General features: G+C 35.6%; 1 protein-coding gene across 1 annotated transcript; it reads left to right on the top strand.

The window, feature by feature from the left end:
• The first annotated feature begins 274 nt into the window (after positions 1-274).
• RAD21L1 (RAD21 cohesin complex component like 1) lies at positions 275-24,178 on the top strand. Its single transcript, XM_032420104.1, has 13 exons — positions 275-444; positions 1,583-1,712; positions 3,164-3,257; positions 5,579-5,685; positions 8,806-8,976; positions 9,873-9,968; positions 10,953-11,060; positions 12,659-12,885; positions 13,123-13,222; positions 14,064-14,188; positions 16,104-16,199; positions 18,722-18,799; positions 23,741-24,178. The coding sequence occupies exons 1-13, from the start codon at positions 301-303 to the stop codon at positions 23,927-23,929; spliced, it is 1,665 nt and encodes a 554-aa protein (XP_032275995.1). The 5' UTR covers positions 275-300; the 3' UTR covers positions 23,930-24,178.
• Positions 24,179-25,893: the final 1,715 nt, after the last annotated feature.

Raw genomic sequence — 25,893 nt, 5'->3', positions numbered from 1 at the left:
ATAAAATAAGTAGAATGTAAGAAGCCATCAATGATCAGAATACATTTAAACCAGGTGTGGGTCACAATCTAACAGAGCTCTTGTTAGTTTATAATTTTGTATTTTAAATAACGGTTTCTTCTTTAAAGAAAATAATTTGAATAATGCCTTGAATTGGAAGATAATCTGAGTGTTATTTTATAGAACTAATAAAAAGTGTTTTTGCTATAAAATAGCACTGAGATGTTTTTGTAATCAAATTTTAAATATCTTTTAATGTTCCTTCTAGTTTGTTAAATACAGCTAAGGAATACAGACAACATGTTCTACACACATGTGCTTATGAGTAAGCGAGGGCCATTGGCCAAAATCTGGCTTGCAGCTCACTGGGAGAAGAAACTTACAAAGGCTCATGTATTTGAATGTAATCTAGAGATAACCATTGAAAAAATTCTTTCACCTAAGGTATGTTGTTGATTAAAATTATAGATTAAAATTATAAATAAATAAAATTAAATTAAAATTATAAAACTTCCAAGGAAGTTTTACTCCTGAAATGGTCTCCTCTCTTTTAATTTCTACAACATTTATTACCTGAGCTTAAACATATGTCAGTTTCTGTTGGTAATTACTATTTCATGTGTTTATCATGAACAGATTGGACCCTGAAAGAGAAAGGTCATGTTTTATGTATGTTTTGTAATCCTTTCTTATTCCCTTAACAAAATACCATGTAAGTCATAGGAACCAAATAAGTACTTCTTAGAAAAATAGTGAGCGAATGAATATGGAGAGTAGAAAAAAAGGAGGATTGAGTATAAATCAAAATATATATGAAAATACTTCATAAAGTACTATGTTCATTATAAAACACTATAATAAGATATTAGAATTTGCATTAAAATATTGTTTTTGTATATTTTTAGGTTAAGTATTTTTCTGCTTAAAAGAAGGATGAATGATAATTGAAAACCTTCTATGTGTCAGGCACTGGGCTAGGCTTAATCTTCACAACAACCCTATGAAATGGGTTTCTTTTAGCCTCAGTGAAGTGTGGTAGTTAAGAGCATTAACTTTTGGGTTAGTCGAATTTAAGTTTAATTCCTACTCCATTAATAGTTGTGTTACGTCGGGCATGCTACCTAACATTTCTGAGTCTCAGGGTTTGTTTTTTTTTTCTGTAAAAAGAGGATGTTGTCAAAATTAAATAATAAATGAAGAGCTCTTAAGACAATGCCTGGCACAAAATAAGTGTATAATAAGTTATAGCCATTATTAATAAACTGAAGTTCAAGATGGTTGAATGACAGCCTCAGTAACTGAGCCAAGACTTGAACCTGAGTCTGCCTGACTGCAGAGTTTATATTCTTCTCATGAAACCAATAATAACATATTTCACTTAAATGGTACATGAGATTATCTTCATTGAATAAGTACAAAAGTTCATCATTTTACAAGATGAGGTAAAAGTTAAGTAATTTACTTTAAGTAAGAATAAGCAAAATGTTTGCTTTATAAAGAGAAATTCTATGATTTTATAATTTTCAAATAGGGTTTATGAGTCTAATTCTTAACATTCTAATACTTTAAAAATTATTGAAAGGTGAAAATTGCACTTCGAACTTCAGGACACCTTCTTTTGGGAGTTGTACGAATCTATAATAGGAAGGCAAAATATCTTTTGGCAGATTGCAGTGAAGCATTGCTTAAAATGAAGATGACATTTCGCCCAGGTATACTTGCAATGTTGATTTGTCTCACTTATCTTGGTCCCCTTTTGCATTTTTATTTGGGGTGGTCTCTTTTAATTGGTGGTGCTCTATAATTCCAGGGTGTATAGTGAATATAAACTTCCTTTTCACTGATTCTAAGTTTCCATGGTTAAGGACAAATTATATTCTTTCCCTTGCTCTTTTCCTGTGTTTGCAGGAAAAGGTTATACTTTCAAAAACTTGTAATGTTCCTGTATATTTACATAAAAAATATACATAAAGCTACCACACTTATGTAAGAAATTCTGGTATCAGTTTTAATGGATTGCTTAGCTTGCTGTATCTGTTTTTGCCTTTATGAGATGTGTTAGAAATAGTGTAATTGACAAAACCCAGATATCATAATTGTCATTGTTTTCAGAATTCTCAGGACTCTAAGCAGCATGCTATTATGAAATATTATAGAAAATCTCTAGGCATTCCAAAGTGCTAGAGGTTTACATGCGTCATAAATATAGCCTTTAAATTTAATTTAAAGACATTCATCATTTCTACCTTTTATTATGGTTATTTAGGTACAGACCTTGCCTCTCACACTAGTTTGCAAGCTCCTTGAAGGCAACATCTTTGTCATATTTATTTTCTGAATCTGTTATAGTACTTGTCTCAGTGCCTTGAACATACTACTCCCTCAATTAATATTGTTGAATTGAGGTTGACAGGGTTTTTTGTCTTTATTTAAAATAAAATATTTGTAGAATCTCTACATAAGTTTATACTCAATCAAATATGGTTAATTTGTTCATTATTTCATTTATATAATCCACAGATATTTATTGATCCCATATTTTGTGCCAAACACTGTTTTAGGCTCTGGGATACAAGGACAAACAAGGCAAATGAGGTCCCTTTCAGTTTGGTGAGGAAATCAGATAATGAAAAAGTTTTTTTAAATTATTACAATAATTATAGATTGCGATTGCACTATGCAGGAATATAAACAGAGTATTACAACAAAAAATAACAGAAAACTTCACTTGAGTTAGGCTGTGATTGGGAAAAGCCTTTCAGAGAGGATAGAATTTAAGGTCAAACTTGAAGAATGAGAAGTACCCAGCCATGTAAAAAATCCCTGAGGGAATAGCATTCGGGGCAGAGGGAACTGTGAGAGCAAAGGTCTGGAGGAACAAAAAGGCCAGTATGGTTGGAGTCTAGTGAATGAGGGAAAGATGATGCTGATAGGTTTGTAGGGCTGCAGAGGCCCTGATTAGAAATTTGGGTTTTATTTAAATGCACTGGGAAAGTCACTAAATCATTTTAAGCACAGGAGGGAGCTGATCTGGTTGCTTTTTAAATATTTTTAATATCACTCTGGCTGTTTGTTGAGAAGGGACTGAAGAAGGGCAGGAGTTGGGAGTTTCTTACTTATATAGCATTATTGCTCACTGAATGTGGTTTTTGATTCTTTTCAGGACTGGTTGACCTTCCAAAAGAGAATTTTGAAGCTGCTTACAGTGCTATCACATTGCCAGAAGAATTTCATGATTTTGACACCCAGAATGTGAAGTAAATTTTTTTATTTATTTTCCTTCAATTTGATTTTCTTGATATTTTGTTGTTTTCACCTTCGTATTTCATGAACACAAGTGGAATCTAGTTAACAACTAAAATACACATGCAGTTGACGAAGACTTGAATTCAGTGTGAAATTTTGAAATACACTGCCAAAAATGTATAATTTTATTTGCTGAATGTAGTTTGCAATATTGACAGTATGTTCATCCATTCATTCAGTAAATATTTAATGGGTGCCTTCCACATGCCAGGCACTGCTCTAAGCACTAAGGAGTTAGCAGTAAACAACAGCTCTTGTCTGCGTGAATCTTACATTTTAGACAAATAATAAACAAATAAATAAATATACAGTATGCCAGGAAATGATCAGCGGTATGAAAAGAAATAGAAAATAACGTAAATAAATGACAGGATGGTCAGGAAAGGCCTTTTTTTTTAAGGTCAGAACTGAAACCTGAAGGAGGTATAGAACCAAATCATTCAGTAATGTGGGGAAGAATGTTCCAGGTAGAGCAAGTGGGAAGGCCCTAAGGCAGAACATGTTGGACATTTTCAGGGGACAGCAGGGAGGCAAGTGAGATGGGGGAGTGCTATAAATGAGCATCTGAGTGGTAGGAGATGAGGTCAGAGAGGTAGCTGGGGGTGCAAATGATGTAGGGTGTTGTAGGCCACGTTAAGGACTTTTGTTTTACTCTGATAGGAAGCATAGGAGAGTGACTGGATCTGACTTGATGTCAACATGCTTCCTCAGGCTATCTACTATAAGGGGGAAAGGGTGGAAGCAGAGAGCCTATGAGAAGACTATTTCAGGACGCCTCGGTGGCTCAGTCGGTTAAGCGTCTGCCTTCGGCTCAGGTCATGATCTCAGGGTCCTGGGATCGAGTCCCGCGTCGGGCTCTCTGCTCAGCGGGGAGTCTGCTTCTCACTCTCCCTCTGTGTACTCTCTTTCTCTCAAATAAATAAATAAAATCTTTTAAAAAAAAAAAAAGATTATTTCAGTAAGAAGTCCAGATGACCCTCCCCACCCCAACACCTAGCCCGGGGCCCCTGCCCCCAGGGGCTGCAAGGGAAATTCCACCCCAACTCTTACCAGAAGCTGGGTAGATCCCAGCACTGAGAGGGTCTCCCCGCCCACACCGGGCCATATCCCCACCCCCCATTGATCTGAAAGTGAAGGCCCAGGGGACATGGGAGGAGGGTATTGGTGGTTGAAAAGTTAGTGCCTTGGGTGGGGGATGCCAGGACTCATGACTGAGATGGGCAGGAAGGGGACATGACAATCCTGCCCTGTCTGTGGGAGCCTGAGAGCCCAACTGGGGGCACGTGCCCTCCCCACAGATGTGGGGTCAGGATGCCTGGCCGCTGTGTCCTAGAAGGGACCCTCCTGTGGTCTTTGTCTTATTCTTCCTTAATAAACGGTACTATCCCCGCCAAAAAAAAAAAAGGAAGTCCAAGGGAGAAATGACAGTGTCTGTGATCACTTCACTTCGCAGTTTTCATGTTATCAAGGTGGTAACACTCAAATTATTAATATATTTTGAAGACAGAGCCAACAGGATTTCCTGAAGAATTGGATATGGCTTTAAGGGAAAGAAAGATGACTATATGATTTGAGCATGAGAATGGAGTTAACCACCTAATGAGATGAGGATAACTAGGGAATGGCAGGTTTAAGAGGGGCAGGGTAAAGGCTAAATTAGGCTTTATAAATTTTACAAATTTTGAGATGATTGTTGTACATCCAAGGGGAGTAGGCAGGTAGTCGAATATCTTTGTCTGAAATTCAGGAAAGCGGTCTGGATTGGGATATATAAATTTGAAAGTTGTGAGTATATAGTTGGAACTTCACCCATGAGTCATAAGAGACCTCCAGGGAATGTGTGTTCAATTTTTTAAAAAGAGAGAGATCTGAGAACAGAGTGTTGGGTCATTCCTAGTAGCTAATAGTCTGATGAGGTAGAACTAATAAAGGAGATAGAAAAAGAGCAGCCAATGAGGTAGGAAAAAAATCAGGAGAAAGTAGGCCAAGAGAAGACTGTTCCATGAGGGAGTGAACATCTGTTTCAATGTGGTTGGTTAGGGTAAGTAAGATAATGACTGAGAATCGACCACTGGATTTGGCAACCTGGAGATCATTTGTATATATGCATGTACAATACACTAGTGTTTGTAAATAATACTATTGAGGAAATAAAAGTATTTTTATAATAAAACTTGTTTTTTGTTTTAGGGGTTTTGGGTTTTTTTTCAGTATACTGCAAAATCCTTGGGTTCTGTTCCCATGTTTTTCTCAATCTTCTGTTTCTCCATAGTGCTATTGACGTTTCAGAACACTTTACTCAGAACCAAAGCAGACCAGAGGAAATCACACTTAGAGAAGATTATGGTAATGATCTACTTTTCCAAGCTGGAAGCTTTGGTGAGAATATTTGAGAAATTAAAATTATAAGCTATAATCAATTGTACTTGCATTTTTGTACTGAAACAATGTCAATAGAAATAGCTATCTCTACGCCAGTAGAAATATCTTTAGAATGAATCTCTTGTTGTGTAAATGCAACTCTCAGTAAGTTTGCCCTTCGGTTTTTCTAAAGAGGTGTCAATGCCAAGACTCAGTCTTAGGCTATAAACTTCCCTTCTTAGTGTACAAGCATTTATTGAATACTTACTCTACATAGGTACTATCATAGGCATAGGCAGTACAAAGTTTGCAGAAGCATTTCCTGAAGGAGCTTCAGGCTGTGAGAGAGACGTGAACATAAACATTTGCTGTGGTAACATATATATAAGGTTTTACATGTGTGCTACATAGAGTGTACCTTCAAAATATGATAATTCCTCCAGTATATGATGATATCAATTGTAAAAAAAAATAGATTTTAACATGGCTTGGGACTGAGGAGGAAATACCACATGCTAAGTACGTACTCATTGATTGTGAAACAGAAACTGTTGAGTGTATTTTAGAATTGAAGCCATATAGTATTTGTTCTTTTTATGGCATTTACCTCTGTCTTGTACCATGATACTATATACATCCTGTGTTGGTCTGAGAACTCCAAGATGATAAGATCTTGTGTCATATTCATCTTTGACTCTTATAGGTGGGAAGGTGAGGAGCAGAGGGGGAGGAAGGGGGAGGTGGAAAGAAACTCAAGCAGACTCTGCGCTCAACGTGGAGCCCCATGTGGGGCTTGATCCCACAACCCCGAGATTGTGACCAAAACCAAGAGTTGGATGCTTAACCGACTGAGCCACCCAGGTGCCCCACTAGGATCACTTTTATCCACACTTTCTGTAAGCTTCATACCAGTGCTGATTTACAACAACAACAAAAAATTGGAAATGCCTTTTAGGTCTTCTTTCTATTTCCCTAGCCACCTATATAGTTTACCAGTAGTGGGGTGCCTGCATGGCTCAGTTGATGAAGTGTCCGACTCTTGACCACAGCTCAGGTTGATCTCAGGGTCATGAGTTCAAGTCCCACATTGGGCTCCACGCTGGGCATGGAGTCTACTTAAAAAAAAAAAGTGTGTGTGTGTGTATGTATATATGTATATATATGTGTGTGTGTGTGTGTGTATATATATATATATATATATATATATATATATATATAGTTCAAAGGTACTAAAGGCCTGGAGTACTAGAATACCCTCCTACACATTTCCCAGTCTCTTCCCACATTTTATATATCTCTGCAAGAACAATTGTCCTTAAATTCCATTTTTTTTTTCATATCACGTTCCTCTACTTAAGTATTTTGGATTCCTATGACTTACTTTAGACACCCCTCCCTATCCTCAAGGCCCTATACCAGTTTATCATCTTCTTTGTTTTATCAACTTTGTTTTATTCTCACTACAGAGTTTTGCTCTAAATGTCTTACCAGCCAACCAATACAATTTAGCTGTTCTCAGTCTGTGTCTCCTACAATTCAAAAAAGGGGAGGAACATGTTCTTAGTATACCAACAGACCTGAGTTTGAATCAGCTTTCTCTATGGCCTTGCTGTGTGATATTGGGCAAATGACCTAGCTTCCCTGAGCCTTACTACCCTTTTTGTAAAATTGAGATACTACTAGCATCATCAGAGTGTTATTTCCCTTATTTCCCTTTCAGTCCTTTTCACCAATAAGTGATTTTTCTCTCCTTCAAAAACTAGCTCAAACATCATGTTTTCTGAGAAATGTTTAATATTTATACTATTCTGAACTACAATATAAGATTGAAAGCAATGATTATTTTTTAAATTTTTTTTTGAGTAATCTTGGTATCGTGATGGTAGTGCTCATAATACAATGTCTGCTCATAAATGTTATTATCTTATTGGCCAAGTCTGGTTTTTCTTTTGGGAGCTTTCAAGCTGCTTCTGGAAGATGTGAACATATTTTTGGTTTGGGGAGGGGGGTTTGGTTTGTTTGTTTGTTTTTAAGTCAGTCTTCTATTGAGCAAATCTTTAATCCAGTGCAATGAAGACTGCCTTTTTCAACTCTTCCTTTCTAGGAGATGTAGGCCTGTAGAAGAATCTTAATATAAGTGATACTTCATTATTTTCTTTACTGACTAACACTAATTAACATGGGTTGTTAAAGAGAGGGAAGAGAAGACCAACCTCTGTCTGACCGCTGGTTTCAGACTCCTGGACCTAGAGACTGAAACCGAAGAAAGGCAAAGAATATACATGTGCTGATGGCCAATCTGGAAGCAAGTCAGTTTGAAGCAGGGCATTCATTTTATCTGCTGCTGTGGAGTCTTAGGAGTTTGCTCTCATAAGTTGCCATTTTGCAAAATATTTTACCAGTGAAATTCTAACAGATACTGTCCTGTCTCTGCTAGGTTCAGATCCTGGCTTTGTCATTTATTAGGGTATGCCTTTGTGCAAATTATAAAACCTTTCTATGGACATGTTTCCTTGTCTGTACAATAAGGATTATAATAGTATCTTCTGTTACATAGTATAATGCACATAATAAGTACTCGGTTAATGTTAGCCTCGGTTAATGTTAGCTGACCGGGTTTTGTCTTTTTGACTGCCGTATCTCCAACACCTAGCAGATTGCCTAATACCCAGTCATTCAATAAATGTTTATTGAATGAGTGTTATAAGCCCATTCTTTAATATTTTACCTACCTTTCCATTCCTAAGAAGACAGATATGCTTCTTATTTTCCAAACCTCCATTATGGATAAACAACACAAGCAATTGTACTTGAAATAACATGAAATAATGCTTATCAAGCAGGACATGACCTATCTAATGTAGAGAAATCATTCCACTGCCAATAATAATCCTCTGGGAAATTATTCAACTGAACTACAACTAAAAACTCTATCCTAATGTATTTTCCTATTGCTTTAGAAATCCAGTCTCCACTGATTAACTGAGTGACATTAGTTGAACAATTCAAATAAGTTTTTTAGCTCTCATTTTTCTTATCTGTAAAATGGGAGGGGCTACACAAAAAGATATCTGAATTTCCATCTAACCCTAAAACTCTATGTTTCTATGGCTAACTCAGTGATATATATTTATTTAGGGGAGGAACCAGAAATTCTCAGAAGACATAGCCTCTTTGATGACAACATATTGCTGAATTCCAGTGGTCCTTTAGTTGAACATAGTTCTGGAAGCCTTGCCGGAGAAAAATCTCTGTTCTATGACAGTGGAGATGGATTTGGAGATGAAGGGGGTGCAGGAGAGATGATTGGTATGCTGTCTGGTTATATGGAAGTTGGGTATTTCAATCATACTAGAATGTATTAATAGGTTTATTAGATCAAACTAAAATTTCAGGTATGCCCCTGTGTCATATAAATCAATATATTTTTTACACAAGTTTTCAAAATCTATTGTGTATTTAAACATTTAGGTTAGGTCTAAGTGAATAGCCATCTATTTAAACTTTTCATATAGGTTATAAAATACTACTTGTTTTTTTTTTTACAAATTCCTAATTTTTAAAGGGGAAGGAGTGGAGTTAATATATTCCTCACAAAATATATTAGATCGTATATTAGAAAACATTGTTTTCCTTAATAGAAATTGTGAAACAGCTATTCTAAAGGATCTGTCCAACATTTTATAATTTTATATTTATATTATGATGTTATTATAAAATAATCATAGAAATAGGGTAGACAAAAACTAGGAAATCTAAATACACATTTTAAAGATATTGATGGCTAAGTAACAAATGTTTTTTTAATTCTCTAGTTTACTTTAAAAGGCTGGTTATGGCAAACTTTTTGAAATTTCAAAATTATGAAAAAACAGTGGTTCTACCTTAAATCTCTACCAAAGAATTTTGAAAGCTTTTACTTCTTGATTTGAAATCTAAACATGGCTGTGTAATAAGGTTACTATCTTGGTATTAGTTTAGTACATATCTCTTGAAATTAAACATCTATTTAATAAAGGAAAGGAAATGATATATATAAATTTTTATATTATCCTGCTTGAAATATGATAGTCTGTGTAACAAATCAAATCTACTTAAGTAGGGTTGTACTTTATAATCCTGTATACAATATTGTCAATAAATGTTTAGTGAACAAATGACAGAGTCAACTCTGTATGACAAAAGTATTTATTGTGTTTTTTAAGACAATCTACTGCAAGATGATGAAAATATCCTGTTAGAAGATGTGCATTTGAGCAGAGAAATTTCTCTGCCTCCTGAGCCTCCTGATACTGTAGTGGGTATGATGAAATTATCCTTTGTGTAGAAAGTGAACAGATACTAATATTCAAATTAAGCCTTGTAACTGCACAGTTTAGGTAGCAATATAGTATAGTGAATGATAGTAAAGAATGTTGTCCCTCAAACTCTCTTGAGTCTGACCCTAGACAATATGGAATAGGAAACTAGGCTCTGAGAAATGTACAACAATGTTATTTAACCAGGATTGGGTTTTTTTGGTATGAGAGCACATTTAAACACTGCCAGAATACTATGCTTTTGAATCATTAAAATAATATGTGCTACATGTTCAAAACATCATTAATGTTTGTCATTAATATGGTTATTAATTATTAATATTGTTAATTATTAATATTAATACCATATTGGCATTAATATAATTGGACAATCTATATACAATTTGAGAAAAATTACAGATGTGGGGATATTTTCTACTTGAAATTCATGTGAAGGTACCTCAGATTATTTAAAGTCTTTCTGTCTGATTTTTCCTGAGAATTAAAACCATGAATAAACCCATTTTGATTCTTCACTCTTTTTGATGTTACATTTCCCTCCTAACACATAGTAGAAATTTAAAATGTAAAAAGAGAGGCGATATAAGTTTACTTATGGTTCTTTATGGGTCAACTAATAATTAAGTGATTTAACAGAATACAAGTTTTTTAGCAGACATATAATCAAATTTATGTCAGTCATTTATTGTGGTTGCTACCACTGTTTCTACTAAGTCTAACCTTAGATGTTACATGTGCAGAAGAAGGTGATGATACTTGACTCACCTAGACACTGGGCCCCAGACCATATAATCTCTGTGTCTCTTCAACTCCATTAAGTACATGATTCTAAAAATCAGATTTGGCTCCAGTTAGCAATATAAATCTTCAATTATCATTATCTTTTGCTTTCGTTCTCATATAAGCATCTAACTCATAACATAACCATTATTTTTTTAATAATTCCTTTTATGGTGATGTTATTAGTGGAACCAGATAAACCAGAGTATATATGTCTACCTGAAAATGGAAAAATGGATGAAACATTATCAAATGAAGAACAAGGATTTACCCTTGACCCAATTGATGCTGCAGGTCAGACTCATTCATGTTTTTGTTTTTATTTTTTATTTTTAAAATTTTTTTAAAGATTTATTTATTTGAGGGGGTGGGGCAAAGGGAGAGGGAGAGAGAGAATCCACAAGCAGACTCCCCACTGAGTGTGGAGCCTGATACAGGGCTCGATCTCACAATGCTGAGATCATGACCTGAGCCGAAATCAAGAGAGTTGGCTGCTTAATCGACTAAGCCACCCAGGACCCCCTTTGTTTTTATTTCTGATACACTACCTTATTTACTGTGAGATAATCTGTGAAATATTATTGGAGGTAGTCAACCCAGTAATAACATTTGCAATATGATAGGGAAAGAGTGTGGAGGAAATTTGAGGTGATCCTTTCATTATTGTCAGTCATGGTCAAGCCATATACCCAGTTTGGGAAACTGGAAAATCTAAAACTGAGTTCAATGCCAGTAGTTACAGAACTATTACTCTCTGTTGGGCCGAGAAATGAAGAAGATATAGTACCTGCTTTTAAGAGGCTTACAATCTGATTGGGAAGATAGATAAACATGCAAATGAATATAAAATAAGGCAGAATAAAAGGATCAGAAGAGCGCCTATGCCCTCTAACATTTAACCTCATGCATATTTTTAGGAATAAAAGATAAATATGAATCTAATATATAACTTGACCTTGTAAGGACATCATAGTTTTAAGTGGTATAATTGATAGGAATTTCAGTTATAAACTCAGGCATGCAAGGAATAAAGCACTCAAGTTTTTTTCTTTACTGTATGCAACTCTGAGCTTCTATCTCACTGGGTTGGCAAAAATTTCAATCTGTACAGTTCCCCTGTGTGCCCTAAGCCATGTAGTGTCAAAATTTGGGGGAGGGGTGTGGCAGGTGGAAAGGAAACTTAGGTCATCAGGCACAACAATTTGTGGTACCCACTGTCCCAGTCTATATAGCCTCTGGGGTCATCACACAGCAGCCCTTCTGGGATCTTGTCACATTCCCAGGATTTTACTAAGGCACATTAGCAGGCAGGTTACTTTTCCATCTGGCTCCATCTGATCTCAGATCTTCACCCATTCTGGGAAATCTAATCTTCCCTTTTTGCATCTTTACTAAGGAAAAGCGTAACTTCTGCTTTCTTTCTACCTGGTAAAATTATCTAAAGGAGTGAAATCCCATGGGCCTAGCTACCTACTTGGAATTTGTGTATGAATTTCAGTGGAGGAGGGAAAAATATACTGGCCAAATACAAATTAATGTTTCAAAATATCCTATTATATGGATATTTTAGGGAATTTCAAAATTGAGCAACTTCCCTCATTATATCCTCTGCTCCAAATTTCCTCAGTTGTCTTCCTGCTAGGTCAACAGAGTCCCTCCTAAGCACTTGGAAGGAACACTTTACAAAATGCATCAACTGTTGGCTACTCAGATACTTTAGCTGTGCAAAAACCTTGTGAAGCATAATTTTTCAGTAGAGAGAAAGGGATTTTCTTCCCATGGCAACTCTGTAGGTTACACTGTGGTAGATGTTTCTTGGATATGCAGTGCCTAGAATATCATTTTACAAAGCTGTACAACCAATCACATTTGTGCCTATTTCTTATATTTAGACATTGCTGAGAAGAGAAAAGGCAAAAAGAGGAAATTGCTCATAGATCCAATCAAGGAGATCAGTAGCAAAATTATGCATAAACAACTTACTTCCTTTACGGACACACTTACGGTTTTGGAACTTGCACCTCCTACCCAAAGATTGATGATGTGGAAGAAGAAGGGAGGAGTGGACACACTTCTGTCAACTGCTGCCCAGGATTTGACTCATGCTGAACTGAAAATGGTAATAGTTTTCATCTTTTTATGTAGGTGCAATGTTTGGTTATAAATAAATAAATGCATATTTACATTCATGTATACAACAGAATATAAACTTGTAAAAAATACCCCTTACTTTTGAATTAATTTGCTTGATGTGTGTGCATGAGTTATAGTTTTCATTTTTTAGCACATGTGGTTGTATTTTATTGAATTGTTTTACTTGTACAAAAACAAGAAATAAAAATGTATGTTTTTACAGTTGTTTACAAAATGCTTTCTGTCCTCTGGCTTTAAACTTGGAAGAAAATTGGTACAGAAGGAATCAGTAAGGGAAGAAGTGGAAAGCAAAAACATAACAGGTGAGACATCCTAACTGTTGGTGTTGAAGGGAATGTTATAGAAACAAAAATATCATTTTACATTTCAAATGAAAATGGGATCCAGTTCCATATTCCCATGTATAAATGCTATCTCTAGAAGAGTATTTCAACTTAAAAGAAATTGTTACATCAGCATTGCCTGCAGATTAATTTTTGTCCAACAAGCTACATTAAAAAGATGAGGTATATATACCATGTGGATTCTTCCTAATCTCACTCCTCCCTATCTCCCCCATCCCTACAGGCAGTACTCTAAACCTTCAACAGATAAAACTATTTTTATCTAGGAGGGTAATGTTTCACTTTAAGACAGCTAACATGAAAAGTCACCTAGTGATAAGAATAGCATTTAAACCATACAATTAACCTGAGACATAGATACTTCCATCCACCTAGAGGATACATGGAGTATTAATAATTACTGATTATTATTGTGACTATTATAAAGGAATAATAAAACCAGCTTTGGTAGTAAATGAATCTCTGCTTCCTGATCACCTGTCCTCAAGGCATAAAATCTACTGAACCATACACCAAGATGGGCTTGAACTATCCATGTTGTCTTGTGAGTGCATGTGTTGGAGTGAGTGTGGAGGAGATAGTTGATGGAGGATGGGGAGTGGAGGTGGTAAGAAGCAGACAAGGGGAAAGAGAAGATAAATATACATGAGACTTGGGAAACTATAAGAAAGTTTGTACACACTTTGCTTAAATTCTTGGATTCCAAGTTTTCTGTCAGAAGCTCTCTTTTTTAACAACCATATTCCAATTTAAGTTTGAAAGATATTTTGGTGAAATCTTTACTTCCATAATAATTCAGAGACCTCCGTGATGGAAGAACTAAATTCCCAGCAAGACTTAAATCAATCCAAAACTTGGAAGAATGTGATCGATGGATCTAAGTATAGCTCTCATGAGGATATCAATAAAAATATTAATTCTGAGGTAAGTTAATCAAAGAAAATCATAAAAATACTATTTTTCTGACACAGAGTGAAGAAAACTTGAGACTCTGATATGTCTTCTTACTTTTATAGTTTATATTTCATCTTACTCTGTTATTTGTTTAGTAAGTGGCAGTACTATGTAAAGCGTGATTTTCTGAAGCTTGGATAGTAAATTACAAGATAAGTAGTTTCATACTGTAACATTTTGCATGGTACATCAAATAGATGAGTGTACTTGAATCCAATTATATCCTGAGAATCCTACTGGGCCCCACATTCAATATCATGGAATTTTTTAGGACTCTAGACAGTGAACCTATGTTTTGTTTCTGATCATAAATTCACTCTTCTCACCTCTAAGACTATGTTTTAGACCTATAATTACCTTAACCTTGAATCCAAAAGACTGTCTAAAATCCATGACCAAACAAAATTTTTAAAAAGTTTTATTTGAAGATGTAATTTTTATTCAAAAAAACGTAGTTATTTAAAAGCATCATCGGAAACGATGTGCTTTAAAATATATTCCCCATTGTCACTTTAGTGGTTGTACAAATATAAATATTATAGCCAAACCAGATAAAAATAAACTAGTGCTTTTCCGGTTTGTTCCATCATCACTGTATTTTGATAACCACTCAGGGAATTCAAAGTCAATCCATATTGGAACTGAATGCCCTTGCAAGGAAAGACAATTTTATAATGCATTAAAACAATGTATTTTACTAAATATTTGATAGTATACTAGATATTGAGATATTGGGTTGCCAGTAGTACTGTCTTCCTTATTTGGGCTCAGGCATTTCTTAGAGTGCACCTACTGAAAATTATGATCAGGCAAGTTTGTTTAGTTCATAATTTTTTAACATAGTAACAAAATAGATTTTCCCAAGTGCTTGAAGTATAGAGATTGATATAGGAGTTCTCTTGACCCTCTTAACTCCTTTACTCTATACTTATGCTTTAATTTTTAATTCCATTCTTATTCTGCTTCCAAAAATAGTGAACAGATGTGAAATATAATCAGGAATGGGAACACATCGACAGAACAGAAAAATAATTGATTCTGATTAATCATTTTCAAATTTTCATAAAACATTTTTTATGTAAAGTAACTGCAAAATTGAGAGTACCTAAAATGTAGAATATTCATAGAAATTAAGAGAGAAAAAAAAATAAGTCTCCACAAACATGTAGATTAAAAAATAAAATGCAAATCCTTATATTCACTAAAAATTTTAAAAGCTGAAATGAAAAATCAAGTACCCTTTGTTGTAGGAGGCTCCTAACTTAAAGACTGGTTAAAGATGAAAAAGGGGCCGACTGTTTCTATAGCAATGAAAAAAGGAGATGAAAAGGAATGGAGAATTTCTGGCTTTCTCTTGTTCCTTCTTCCTTTATGCCTTTGCTCCCCTTCCAGAGGACACAGTTTTTCTCCCCTTTTGCCAGTGACAGCTCCAGCAGTGGTGGCAAGAATCTTGCCATGGCCCAAGGTAGGGATATTAATATCCCTTCCCCCATTTTCAGCCCTCTGTTTATAGTTCTCCTTCCTCTGCCACCTGGTACTGGTGGTGTGAGGATAGAGGTAGGGGCTGGGGCTAGACAAAATGCTTCAAAGGAAAGTGGTCTTAGCCACACAGCTATGAAGGTGTTTGATATGAGGTCTGCAGTGGTGAAGGAGGTAGGAGTGGAAAGGATGGGCAGCAAAGAGGGCAGGGTTGTGCCGGTTCTTCATTTGTGGAGGCATATGGAAAACAGGGCAGCCTATCTAGGATATTTCAGAAATAATATTTTGTGAATGCAGGTAGTATTTTAAATTAGTTTTAGAAATGAGCATTCATTAACAAAATAAAATTGTTCCTGTGATTACTACTACTGTGATGACTTACCTATCTTTCCCTAATTTGCTTTAGCAGGATATTGTTGAAATGGTATCTTCAGCTACTGAGGGATCCTCTTTAATGAATGCCATCTTAGCACAAGAAATTGAGAATTGTACAGTGGAGTTGGTAAATATATGCATAGTCTTGAGAATGTTCCTAAAAACTTTGTCCCTGGGGCTCCTGGGTGGCTCAGTCAGTTAACCATGTGCCTTCGGCTAAGGTCATGATCCCAGGGTCCTGGATCGAGCCCTGCTTCTCCTTCTCCCTCTGCCTGCTGCTTCCCTTGCTTGTGCACTCTCTCTCTCTAATGAATAAATAAAATCTTCAAAAAAACAAAAACAAAAACAAAAAACTTTGTTCCTAAATAGTTACCACCTTATTTGCCTAAAAATTGGTTTTAGAGCTGTCATGTTACTGTCTAGAATTATTATTTAAATTAGTCATCTCAACAAAGAGGTATGTCAGTAGTTTGATAAAACATACTCAGAATTGCTTTGACCTTTTTCCTTTCTTTAACTTATTTTGAAACTTCAAATAATTTGAAAGAAAATTGTGAGATTTTTATGTTATCAAAGGTAGTCATAGGTTAAAAATATTGAGAATCACTGTTTTAACTTACAACAGCTTTAAAGAAGCAGAGCTATAATAGAGGTACATCTTAGGGCATTTGAAATTTTACTTTATTTATAAATGGAAAACGAAAAAACAAGAAACAAGCATGGCATTTTTTTTTTTTTTCCAAAACATTATATGGATCAAGGCCTATATCTGTCCAAGATTTCTAGAAATCAAAAAAAGAAAGTGGTCTGCTCAAAGGGACACAATTCAATAGCAAAGCCAGAAGTAATATCTGACTCACCTGGCTCCATAAGTATCATGTTCTTATTTCTCCAGTCTTTGTACCACAGTGCTGAAAGCATTTTTAAGATTGTAATGAATTTTAGCAAAAGTTTCTTATTGAATAATATCAAAATAGCTATTAGTGCCCGATGCTAGTTTGTTCTTAAATAAATTATCTTTATAATGAGTTCCAAGACTACTAGATTGCTTTTTCATATGTGGAAAACAGACTGAATTCTCTAGATAATCTAGGACAGGATAGATACCTGAACTTTTTACCTGAAACATCCAAACAGCTCGGCCAGAAGTGGGTTGATTCATTTTCACCTTTCTCTTTGCTTCTGTAGACACAGGTTATTTTCATACATGGTCAAGCAAACCACAACACAGCACAAGTTCAGCTGTTTTAATAATCCACTGGGCTTTCCACACAATGGATTCAGCGGTAAGGTGTCCAGATAGATCAAGTAGACAGGCTTCAGCAAAGCGCACAGACTATTTTTTCTGAGCATTTTCCTGGTTAGTTTAGTTGTGCAGTTATAGGTGAAGCTGCAGTCTCACGGATCTTTAACAAAGAGTTGGTCCACTGCTTTTTATATTTGAAAAACAGCATTTGTGTATTTAACTATATAATAAACACCAGTAATTGGGTGAACTCATTTATCCCAGGGCAGACCAGAAAGAAATAAAAGTAAATTGTACCTAGAGGGATTTGGAAAACTCTTCAGGATAAAGTGACCATATTTTCAGGTCATTCCCACTGGAATGTAAGAAAGGAAGCTATATAGGCAGGACCAGGAAGGCAGTATAACTGGTAGGAATGAGGACTCTGCAGTCCCCTTAGTTTCAAGTGATTCAAAATATCATCTAGAATATTCTGGAACTTTCTGAAATAATTTTGGAGTCTGTGAAATTGAAAACAGATAGGAAGTGTCTGGGCTCCAAAGGTACCCGTGAAGTGACGCTTGACAAACAGTGTACCTGTGGTAAGGATGATTGCTTGGTCAGAGCTAGCCTAGGAAAAATTATAAAGTAGGTCAGTTCTGTGCCACCTTCCTCCCCCCTACCCCCCCATCCCCCGCACTTTGTAGACTTGCTCTTTTGTCAGATTCATCAGCACCTTTCCTATCCCCAGTTCTGTTCTTAGCTCATAAAGTGTTAGTTGATAAGAACTTAGAGTGAGTTCCTGTGAAGGGATTTCAACTTGACAATTTTTAAATATTGAGGTGTTTCTGAAGGTGGCTAAATTTTAAAGACTGAAAAGAATGAATCTATTCAGATAATATGACAGGAAGTGGGTTGATCTTTTTTGGGCAAGTTACCCTTGAAATCAAAAAGGTTCTAATCCAATTGTACACAGATTGCTAAACATCACTTATTAATTAGACCATCTTTATCACCAGGTAAGTTCACATAAAGGCCTTTACAAGGCAGTTTTTCTATAGCTTTATGTTTATTCCTGTCAACTCAGTTCAAATTGACCAGAGCTGGGATAGTCCTAACCAAAAGTCACTGCTGATTTTACTTTTGAAAGTAAGGACATAATCCTCTTGGATGCATTACCAAAACAGACTGCAGAATCTCCTACTCCGGAGCCTCTCATTGCGTAGGTAGCATAGATATAATCCTGCAAAGATTGATATATATTTGTATGTTTCCTATTCTCTCTATCATCAGACTATAAACTCTATTTAGCAGGACCCAGTGTTATAGTTGGGTTTCTTGTAGCAGCTAACACTATGCTTGGCAAATAGTAAACATATGGTAAAATTTGTTTAAATGAAATATTTTATCCATCATTCAAACAGGAGTCATCAGGGAATGAACAAAATATTGAGACAGAGAGATGGAATCGAAGAATTCTTCAGATGTTAAATAGTTTGCGGGTAAGATGGTAGGGTTTGTCAATCCTATTTTTGTTTTTAAAAATAAAATGTTGATGTCAATCTTCCAGATATTAATAAAAATGAATTCGTCTTCATTATTTTTTTGTTGAGACCAAATTCCACTAGAATGAAATGATTTTGAGCAGTATACCCAGGGCTAACTGTGGGAGTTTGCTTTTGGTGCCTGCATATTCTAATCAACTTCTTACCTATACTCATGCTCCTAAGACATCTAGTGTATGTCCCATTCTTGTGTTTAGCAGGCTATCAACTAATTCTCTATATGAAACTAAGTTTATAACAGTTTAAAACAGATCATTTTAAAATTTAACTTATATTTTGGGGCACCTGGGTGGCTCAGTAAGTTAAGTATCTGACTCTTGATTTTGGCTCAGGTCATGATCTCAGGGTCATGAGATAGAGCCCCAAGTTGGGCTCTGTGCTGGGCATGGAGCCTGCTTGAAATTCTCTCTCTCCCTCTGCCCCTCCCACCTCCTTCCCTGCTCTCACTCTCTCTCTCAAAAAAAATTAACATATTTTAATCAAAATAATACATGTATATAATTTTTAAAGTTCAATAGTTCTATGCTATAAGGCTAAGAAGGAAACAGAGAAGTTTTTTGTCCTACCTTCCTTATTTACTAAGTCCTGCTCACCAGAGGCAACTATATTAAGCTGTTTCATTTAGTATTTATATCTATATTTCTAATTACATATTCTTACTGTTCTTTCTTGATATTTCAGCTTTAAATTTTATCTGTTGACTTCTTTCAACGTAAAATGAAAATTTAGCATGGTTATCGCTTTCTCACCGCAGTCTGTTTTTAGCACAGTATTCAGTGTTTACAGTGTTATAATTGTAATAGTTATGATGTAGGTTTGATTTTGACAAAGAGCCAAAATATCAGTGGTTTAAAAAGATAAAGTATAATCTGGTATAGCCGCTATGCTCACAAAGTTGTCAGAGACCCAGGCTACCTTTATCTCATTTTCTTTATTCTCAGAATCAAAAATGGCTCAGTACCCACCATGTCTGCATTCTGTTCAGCAGCAAAACTTCCTTTAAGGGTACAACAAGAAATTGTGTGTATCACTTTTCACATTTCATTGCCCAGCACTTAGTCACCTTGCCACATCTATCTGGGAAATGTAGTCCTTATCTGGCAACCTTGGGCCCAGCTAATTATTCTATTGCTATGAAAGAAGACAAGAATGGATATTAAGAGACAATCAGCAGTCACTGCTACAAAGACTATGTAAAAATTAGTGTAATTACATTTCTTTTCTTGTCAACTTTATATTGGGTTTTTTTGGAGTTAATCATTGCCTCATTTTTCCCATTTGCTTAGTGTCTATATACTCATCCTTAATTCTTTTCTCAAACTCTCTGACAATATAATGAAACCCCTTTTAATATGCTCAAATGTGTCAATTGATTCATCAGTTCCAGTATGTTTTCTTGCAGATATTCCTTCCTCTTGTTCTAATTGGACTAGCTGCTCTCTAGGTCTTTTCCCCAGTTTTTATCTTGGGACATTCCTTAATCATAATATGGGAATTCCTTTGTCTCTTTCCTATATTAGTTTCTTTATTTCTCAATGCTTTGATCTTCTTTACCTTGAATTTTTTGGTGGTTAACATCCTTTCATAATTTCCTGAGATAAAGAGTGCATAGGAGATAGACACCCTATGTACAAGTCTGAAAATTTATTTTTTTTACCTTTAACTTGATTTGGTGTCTCTAAATATAGTTTGAAAATAATATCTTTCAGATGTTGAAGACTTTGAACATATCTAGGCTTCTTGTGTTGTTACTGAGAAGTTAGATGCTGCTTGGTTGGCAATCCTTTGTAGGTGACCTTTATTTTCTCTCTGGAAATGTTTAGGTCTTTTCTTTACTCCTAGTGGTCTGAAATTTCATGATGATGTGTTTTGATATGGGTCTTTTTTCATTTATTGTGCTGAGCAGGTAATGGGTTCTTTATTCTGAAAGTTCATGTCCTTGAATTCTAGGAAATTTTATTGTATTTCTTAGATTTCCTTCGTGTTATTAATCTGTTCTATCTTTCTGGATTGCCTACAGGTTAGATGTTGGGTCCCCTGAGTTACACCTTTAATTTTTAAAAAATCTTTTATCCCTTATATTAATTCCCCTTGTCTTTTTATTTTTTTCTACCCTCTAGAAAATGTCTTCAACTTTATCTTCCAGTTTTTATTGAATTTTATTTCTACTTTCACCTTTTTTGTTTTCCAGGAGTTTTTTTCTTCGTTATTAATTGTTCTTTTGTTTTGTAGCATCCTAATCTTTTCATTTATTTATTTAGTTTTTTAACAGCTTTATTGAGGTATTATTAACATACAATAAACCTATTTAAAGTATACAGTAGATAAGTTTTGACATTATGTATGTATCTGTGAAACCATCACCACAATCAAGATAGTGAACATATATATCTACAACCCCAAAAAGTTTCCTGTGCCTCTTGATAATCCTTTGTCCCATCTCTCCCACTGGTCCCCCTCCCCCCTCCTCAAGCAACCACTAATCTGCTTTCTTTCAATAATCATCCTCATCATGTTTTATGGATACAGAGTCTTCTCTTTCGTAGGTTATGGTTTTCTTCTGGTCCCTACATTGTCTGTGTTTGCTTAGTGATTCTCTTGAATGTTAGTGATGCTCTTGAATGTTAGAAATTAAACTCAAATGTCTGGTAGATCTTTGGTTATCTGTTCTTATTTAAAAGTGAGACAGCAAAGGGGGGTGCCTCAGTGGCGAAGCTGGTTGAGCATCAGACTCTTGGTTTCGGCTCAGGTTGTAATCTCAGGGTTGTGAGATCAATCCCAACCTCAGCTTTGTGCTCAGCGAGAAATCGGCTTGAGATTCTCTCTCCCTCTCTCTCTGCCCTTCCCACTCATGCTCTCTCTCTTTCTGTCTCTAAAATAAATAAATCTTAAAAAAAAAAAAAAAAAGAGTGAGCCAGCAAAAATCAGATTGGAAGTTATATAAGCAAGGGTGGGGCTTGTAGACTTATGGTCTTAATAGTGAGATCACTGGGCGGTGCCCCCCCCCCCCCACACACACACACACTTGCACACACACAGGCGCCATTATCTGTAGTTCTCCTAACCCCCAGGCCCCCGTCAGTTTTCTGAGCTAAATCTTCAAATCTACTGCCCAGGAGATACAAGCATGATGCTGCTGGTTCAGGAACCAAGAGGGGGAAGGCAAGACCTTGACTGTCTCATTGTTTAGCTTGTAGAATTTCACTTAACCCCTAGCTTGTGGTATGACACTTCTCCACCATCCACAGTGCTTGGTATCCCAACTCTAGAGCCTCAGCGGTTGGAATCTCTAGAAAGGCAACTTCCTGCCTCCTGGCAGGATATTGGAGTCATGGTCTCCTGGCTCAGTGAAGTGGTAGAGTGGACCTGAGGGTCTGACTACTCCCAAGTAGACTTCTGAGGAATTTTTATCTCCATCTTAGAACATACTGTTACCTGCAATTCCTGAGCTTTTCCAAGGTTCTATAGCTCACACTGGCTTGTTTTCTGCTGGCTTTCCTCCCTGCTGGCACTTAGGTTTTAACTTTCTCTACTCTGCTAAGTCAGTCAGTCTTTCACTTTGTCTTTATCTCCTTCCTTTGTCACCTTTTATTCTTTTACCTTCGTTTTAGAGAGGTTTCTAGAGGGAACAGAATAAATAAGCATGTGTGTTCAGCTTGCATATTGGGATATTTTTCAAAAGGATTATTGAAATTGAAAAGGGGGTCCCTCTTCTCTCCCAGGGGAAAAAGTCGGTCAATCCACATCTTGTCTCCTCAAGAGCGAATAAGCAAAGTTTTGGCATGCTGTCTCTGAAAGGCGGCTGATACCTGTCCACTCCTTTTGTTGAGATAAAGTATGATAAAGTATTTAATTTATTAGTTTGCTAAATGTTGTGGACTAGCAAAAAAAAAAAAAAAAACTGTATATGGTATTTCTAAAAATACTTCACAGCTATCAAAGGAATTAGAAGCTCAAGGGATACTGACCAGTATTCATCACAGTATTTCTAACTAAAAAAACTATACTGTACTTCTATTCTAGAACTCTGATTCCAAGTACTAGCCTTCATAAAATGAGTTATCTTTATCCATAATTACTTTATTGTATCTCAGTTTTTTCTAGTAGGTTCATAGGCGCCCTATGGTGAATCCAACATCTTTTTAATCTGTGCCAAGAAACTGGGAGATGTTTATATAGTCATACTCCTCTGCCACTAAGATATAAATATAATTTTACATTTATAACTATAGTTGTTTATAGTCACCCCCACCTCCCAGTACCTTTAAGGAAAAGAAGCCTGATAAGGCCGATAATTTTCATTGTATTTGAAGCCTCCCAAAGTCCTGTGGATTGTTTTCTGCCTGCAAGTCTAAACTGACTTCACTTTCCACAAGAGCCCATTTATGTTAACATCAAATTTTTTTTTTTTAAGATTCTATTTATTTATTTGACAGAGAGACAGCGAGAGAGGGAACACAAGCAGGGGGAGTGGGAGAGGGAGAAGCAGGCTTCCCGCAGAGCAGGGAGCCTGATGTGGGGCTCGATCCCAGGACCCTGGGATCATGACCTGAGCCGAAGGCAGACGCTTAACGACTGAGCCACCCAGGCGCCCCAACATCAAATTTTTAAAAGGCCTAACATTTGTATAACACATCAGAAATTTATATAACACTTTAAGAGTTCTTTTGAGTGCATTTTCTCAATGAACCAAGCTTATACTCAATGACCTATAATGTTTTTTAAGTTTATTAATGAGTCATTTGCATTTCTCCATTTTAGGATTTCACTCTCACTTACCAAAAATATCAATATTTTATTCATTATGCATCCACAGCCTGCTGTACTTTTAATGATGTTGTTTCTCTTTCCTTTCTTCTTTTCTAATTATTTTCCCAGGAATCCAACAAGATGGGAATGCAGTACTTTAGTCTGATGAAGCTCTGCAGAAATAGTGACCAAAAACAAGCTGCTGCCAAATTTTATAGCTTTCTTGTCCTAAAAAAACATCAGGCTATTGAGCTGAGCCAGAGTGCTCCCTATGCAGATATTATAGCTACAGTGGGACCAATGTTCCATAAAATGTGAAGGAAATCCAGAACATACAGATTTATGTAATCATTGGAATTTCTGTGTAGATTGTTCAATTTAATGCAGAAGCTGTCTGGAAGCAGCTAAAGGTCTGATCCATTTCATATATAGTCTGACTCCTATTTCCTCTTTGTAAATTCAGGAATAATCATAGCCAGAATTGGAAACCTATATGCTTACAGAAATACTTAATTGTAGCTAAATAATATTTTTAACTTAGCTAACTTGAATGTATAGTATTTACCATTTCCCTGACTTGAATGTTGCATTTAGAATACATTTTTAAAATACTATGTACCTTCAAGAAACATTTAAGGATATTTTTTAAAAGCCATTTTACATGGGATTATTTACTTAAATTTCATGGAGTAATTAATAATTAATACTTCCTTACTTCCCCACAGACAATAATTAATTTGATTCTAATGCAGATACTCCTTGATTTGACTTAACATTATGGTTTTTAATCTAATATCTTAATTTAAAGGTTCTAAAATACATCTTCGTTTTAAATTATCTGAGTGGCTTTTAGCCTATTTATAGGTCATTTAACATTTTTATTTATTATTTAATGATTATTATAACTACCATTCATATATCAACAAAACTAAATCTGCTTATGTTAAAAAATTAGCAGACACTTACTCAGCATGTTGTCTGCAGCTACAATTCAAGTAAAGGTCATTAAAATAAATGTTCTTTTACTTGGTGTTTACTGAGCATTTTTGACATTAAAACTATTGTTTTTCTTTTTTCTTAGTTGAAGTTTGAGTTAGGAAATTTTCATATAATGCTCTGTGAGCTCCATCGTATACTATAAAGTGAAGCCTATAGTAGTCTCTTCAATCCCCTTGGATCTGGAATTATGCTGGAAATGAAATTCTAAATGGCCTCTTTGAATGTATTAATTATATAAGATTGGAATGTCAAAATTGTCTTTTTAAAAATGTCTTTTATTTTTTGAAAGATACATGATTTAGAGTCCCCTAAAAAGTATTTTTTTTAAATTAACATACAGAAAAATTGACTTTTTCATTTTGGCACACAGTTCTGTGAATTTTAACACACATCTAGATTCCTTTGACCACCACTACATTCGGGATACCAACAGTAACGTCACCCAAAAAACTCCTCTGTGTTATCACTTTGTAATCACTCCCTTCCCCATCCTAACTCCTAGCAACCACTCTTTTACATGACTATAGTTTTGTTTTTTTAAGAATGTCATATACACGGAATCAAATAATATGGCTTCTTTCACTCAGTATGCCTTTGAGATTTGTCCAAGTGGTTGCACTTATCAGTGGTTTGATACTATTAATTGCTGAATAGTATTCTGTAGTCTGGATATACCACACTTTATCCATTTACCCCCTGGAGGACATTGAAGTTGTTTCCAGTTTTGGACAGTTATAAATGGAGCTGCTGCATACACTCGTGTACAGCTTTTGTGTGAATAAAAGTTTATTTCGCTAGGGTAAATATCTAGGAGTGGGATTGCTGGTTCATATGGTAAGTGCATGTTTAACTTGATAAGAAATTATCACGTCATTTCCCAGAGTGGATGTACCTTTTGCACTCACACTAGCAGTGTGAGAGTTACAACTGACCTTTTGTTACTTTTTATTTTGAGATAATTGTAGGACTCCATGCCATTGCAAAAAATAACAGAAAGATCCTGTATACCCTTCACCCAGTTCCCCCGACGGTAACATTTTGCATAATTACAGTACAATAGCACAGGAAATTGACATTGATACAGTCTATTCCTCTTATTTATATTTCACCAGTTCTGCATGCACTCATTTGTGTGTATTTAGTTCTATGCAATTTTATTACATATGTAGCTTCATGTGACCACCACCACAGTCAAGAAACAGAAGAGCTCCATCACAAGGATCACTTGTCATACCCTTTTGAATCCACAGCCACCTCCCTCTCTGTCCCCTCCTCCCTAGTTC

Source organism: Phoca vitulina, unplaced genomic scaffold (genome assembly GCF_004348235.1).
Source record: "Phoca vitulina isolate PV1807 unplaced genomic scaffold, GSC_HSeal_1.0 scaffold22, whole genome shotgun sequence".
NCBI lineage: Eukaryota > Metazoa > Chordata > Mammalia > Carnivora > Phocidae > Phoca > Phoca vitulina.
This window is presented reverse-complemented; position numbering and strand designations above follow the sequence as displayed.

Bases quoted from the DNA above. Each gene is read 5' to 3' on its own strand.
- RAD21L1 (XM_032420104.1), top strand. From the start codon at position 301: ATGTTCTACACACATGTGCTTATGAGTAAGCGAGGGCCATTGGCCAAA. The intron at 1,713-3,163 runs GTATACTTGCAA...GATTCTTTTCAG, and splicing joins GAAGATGACATTTCGCCCAG to GACTGGTTGACCTTCCAAAA. The intron at 12,886-13,122 runs GTAATAGTTTTC...ATGTTTTTACAG, and splicing joins CTCATGCTGAACTGAAAATG to TTGTTTACAAAATGCTTTCT.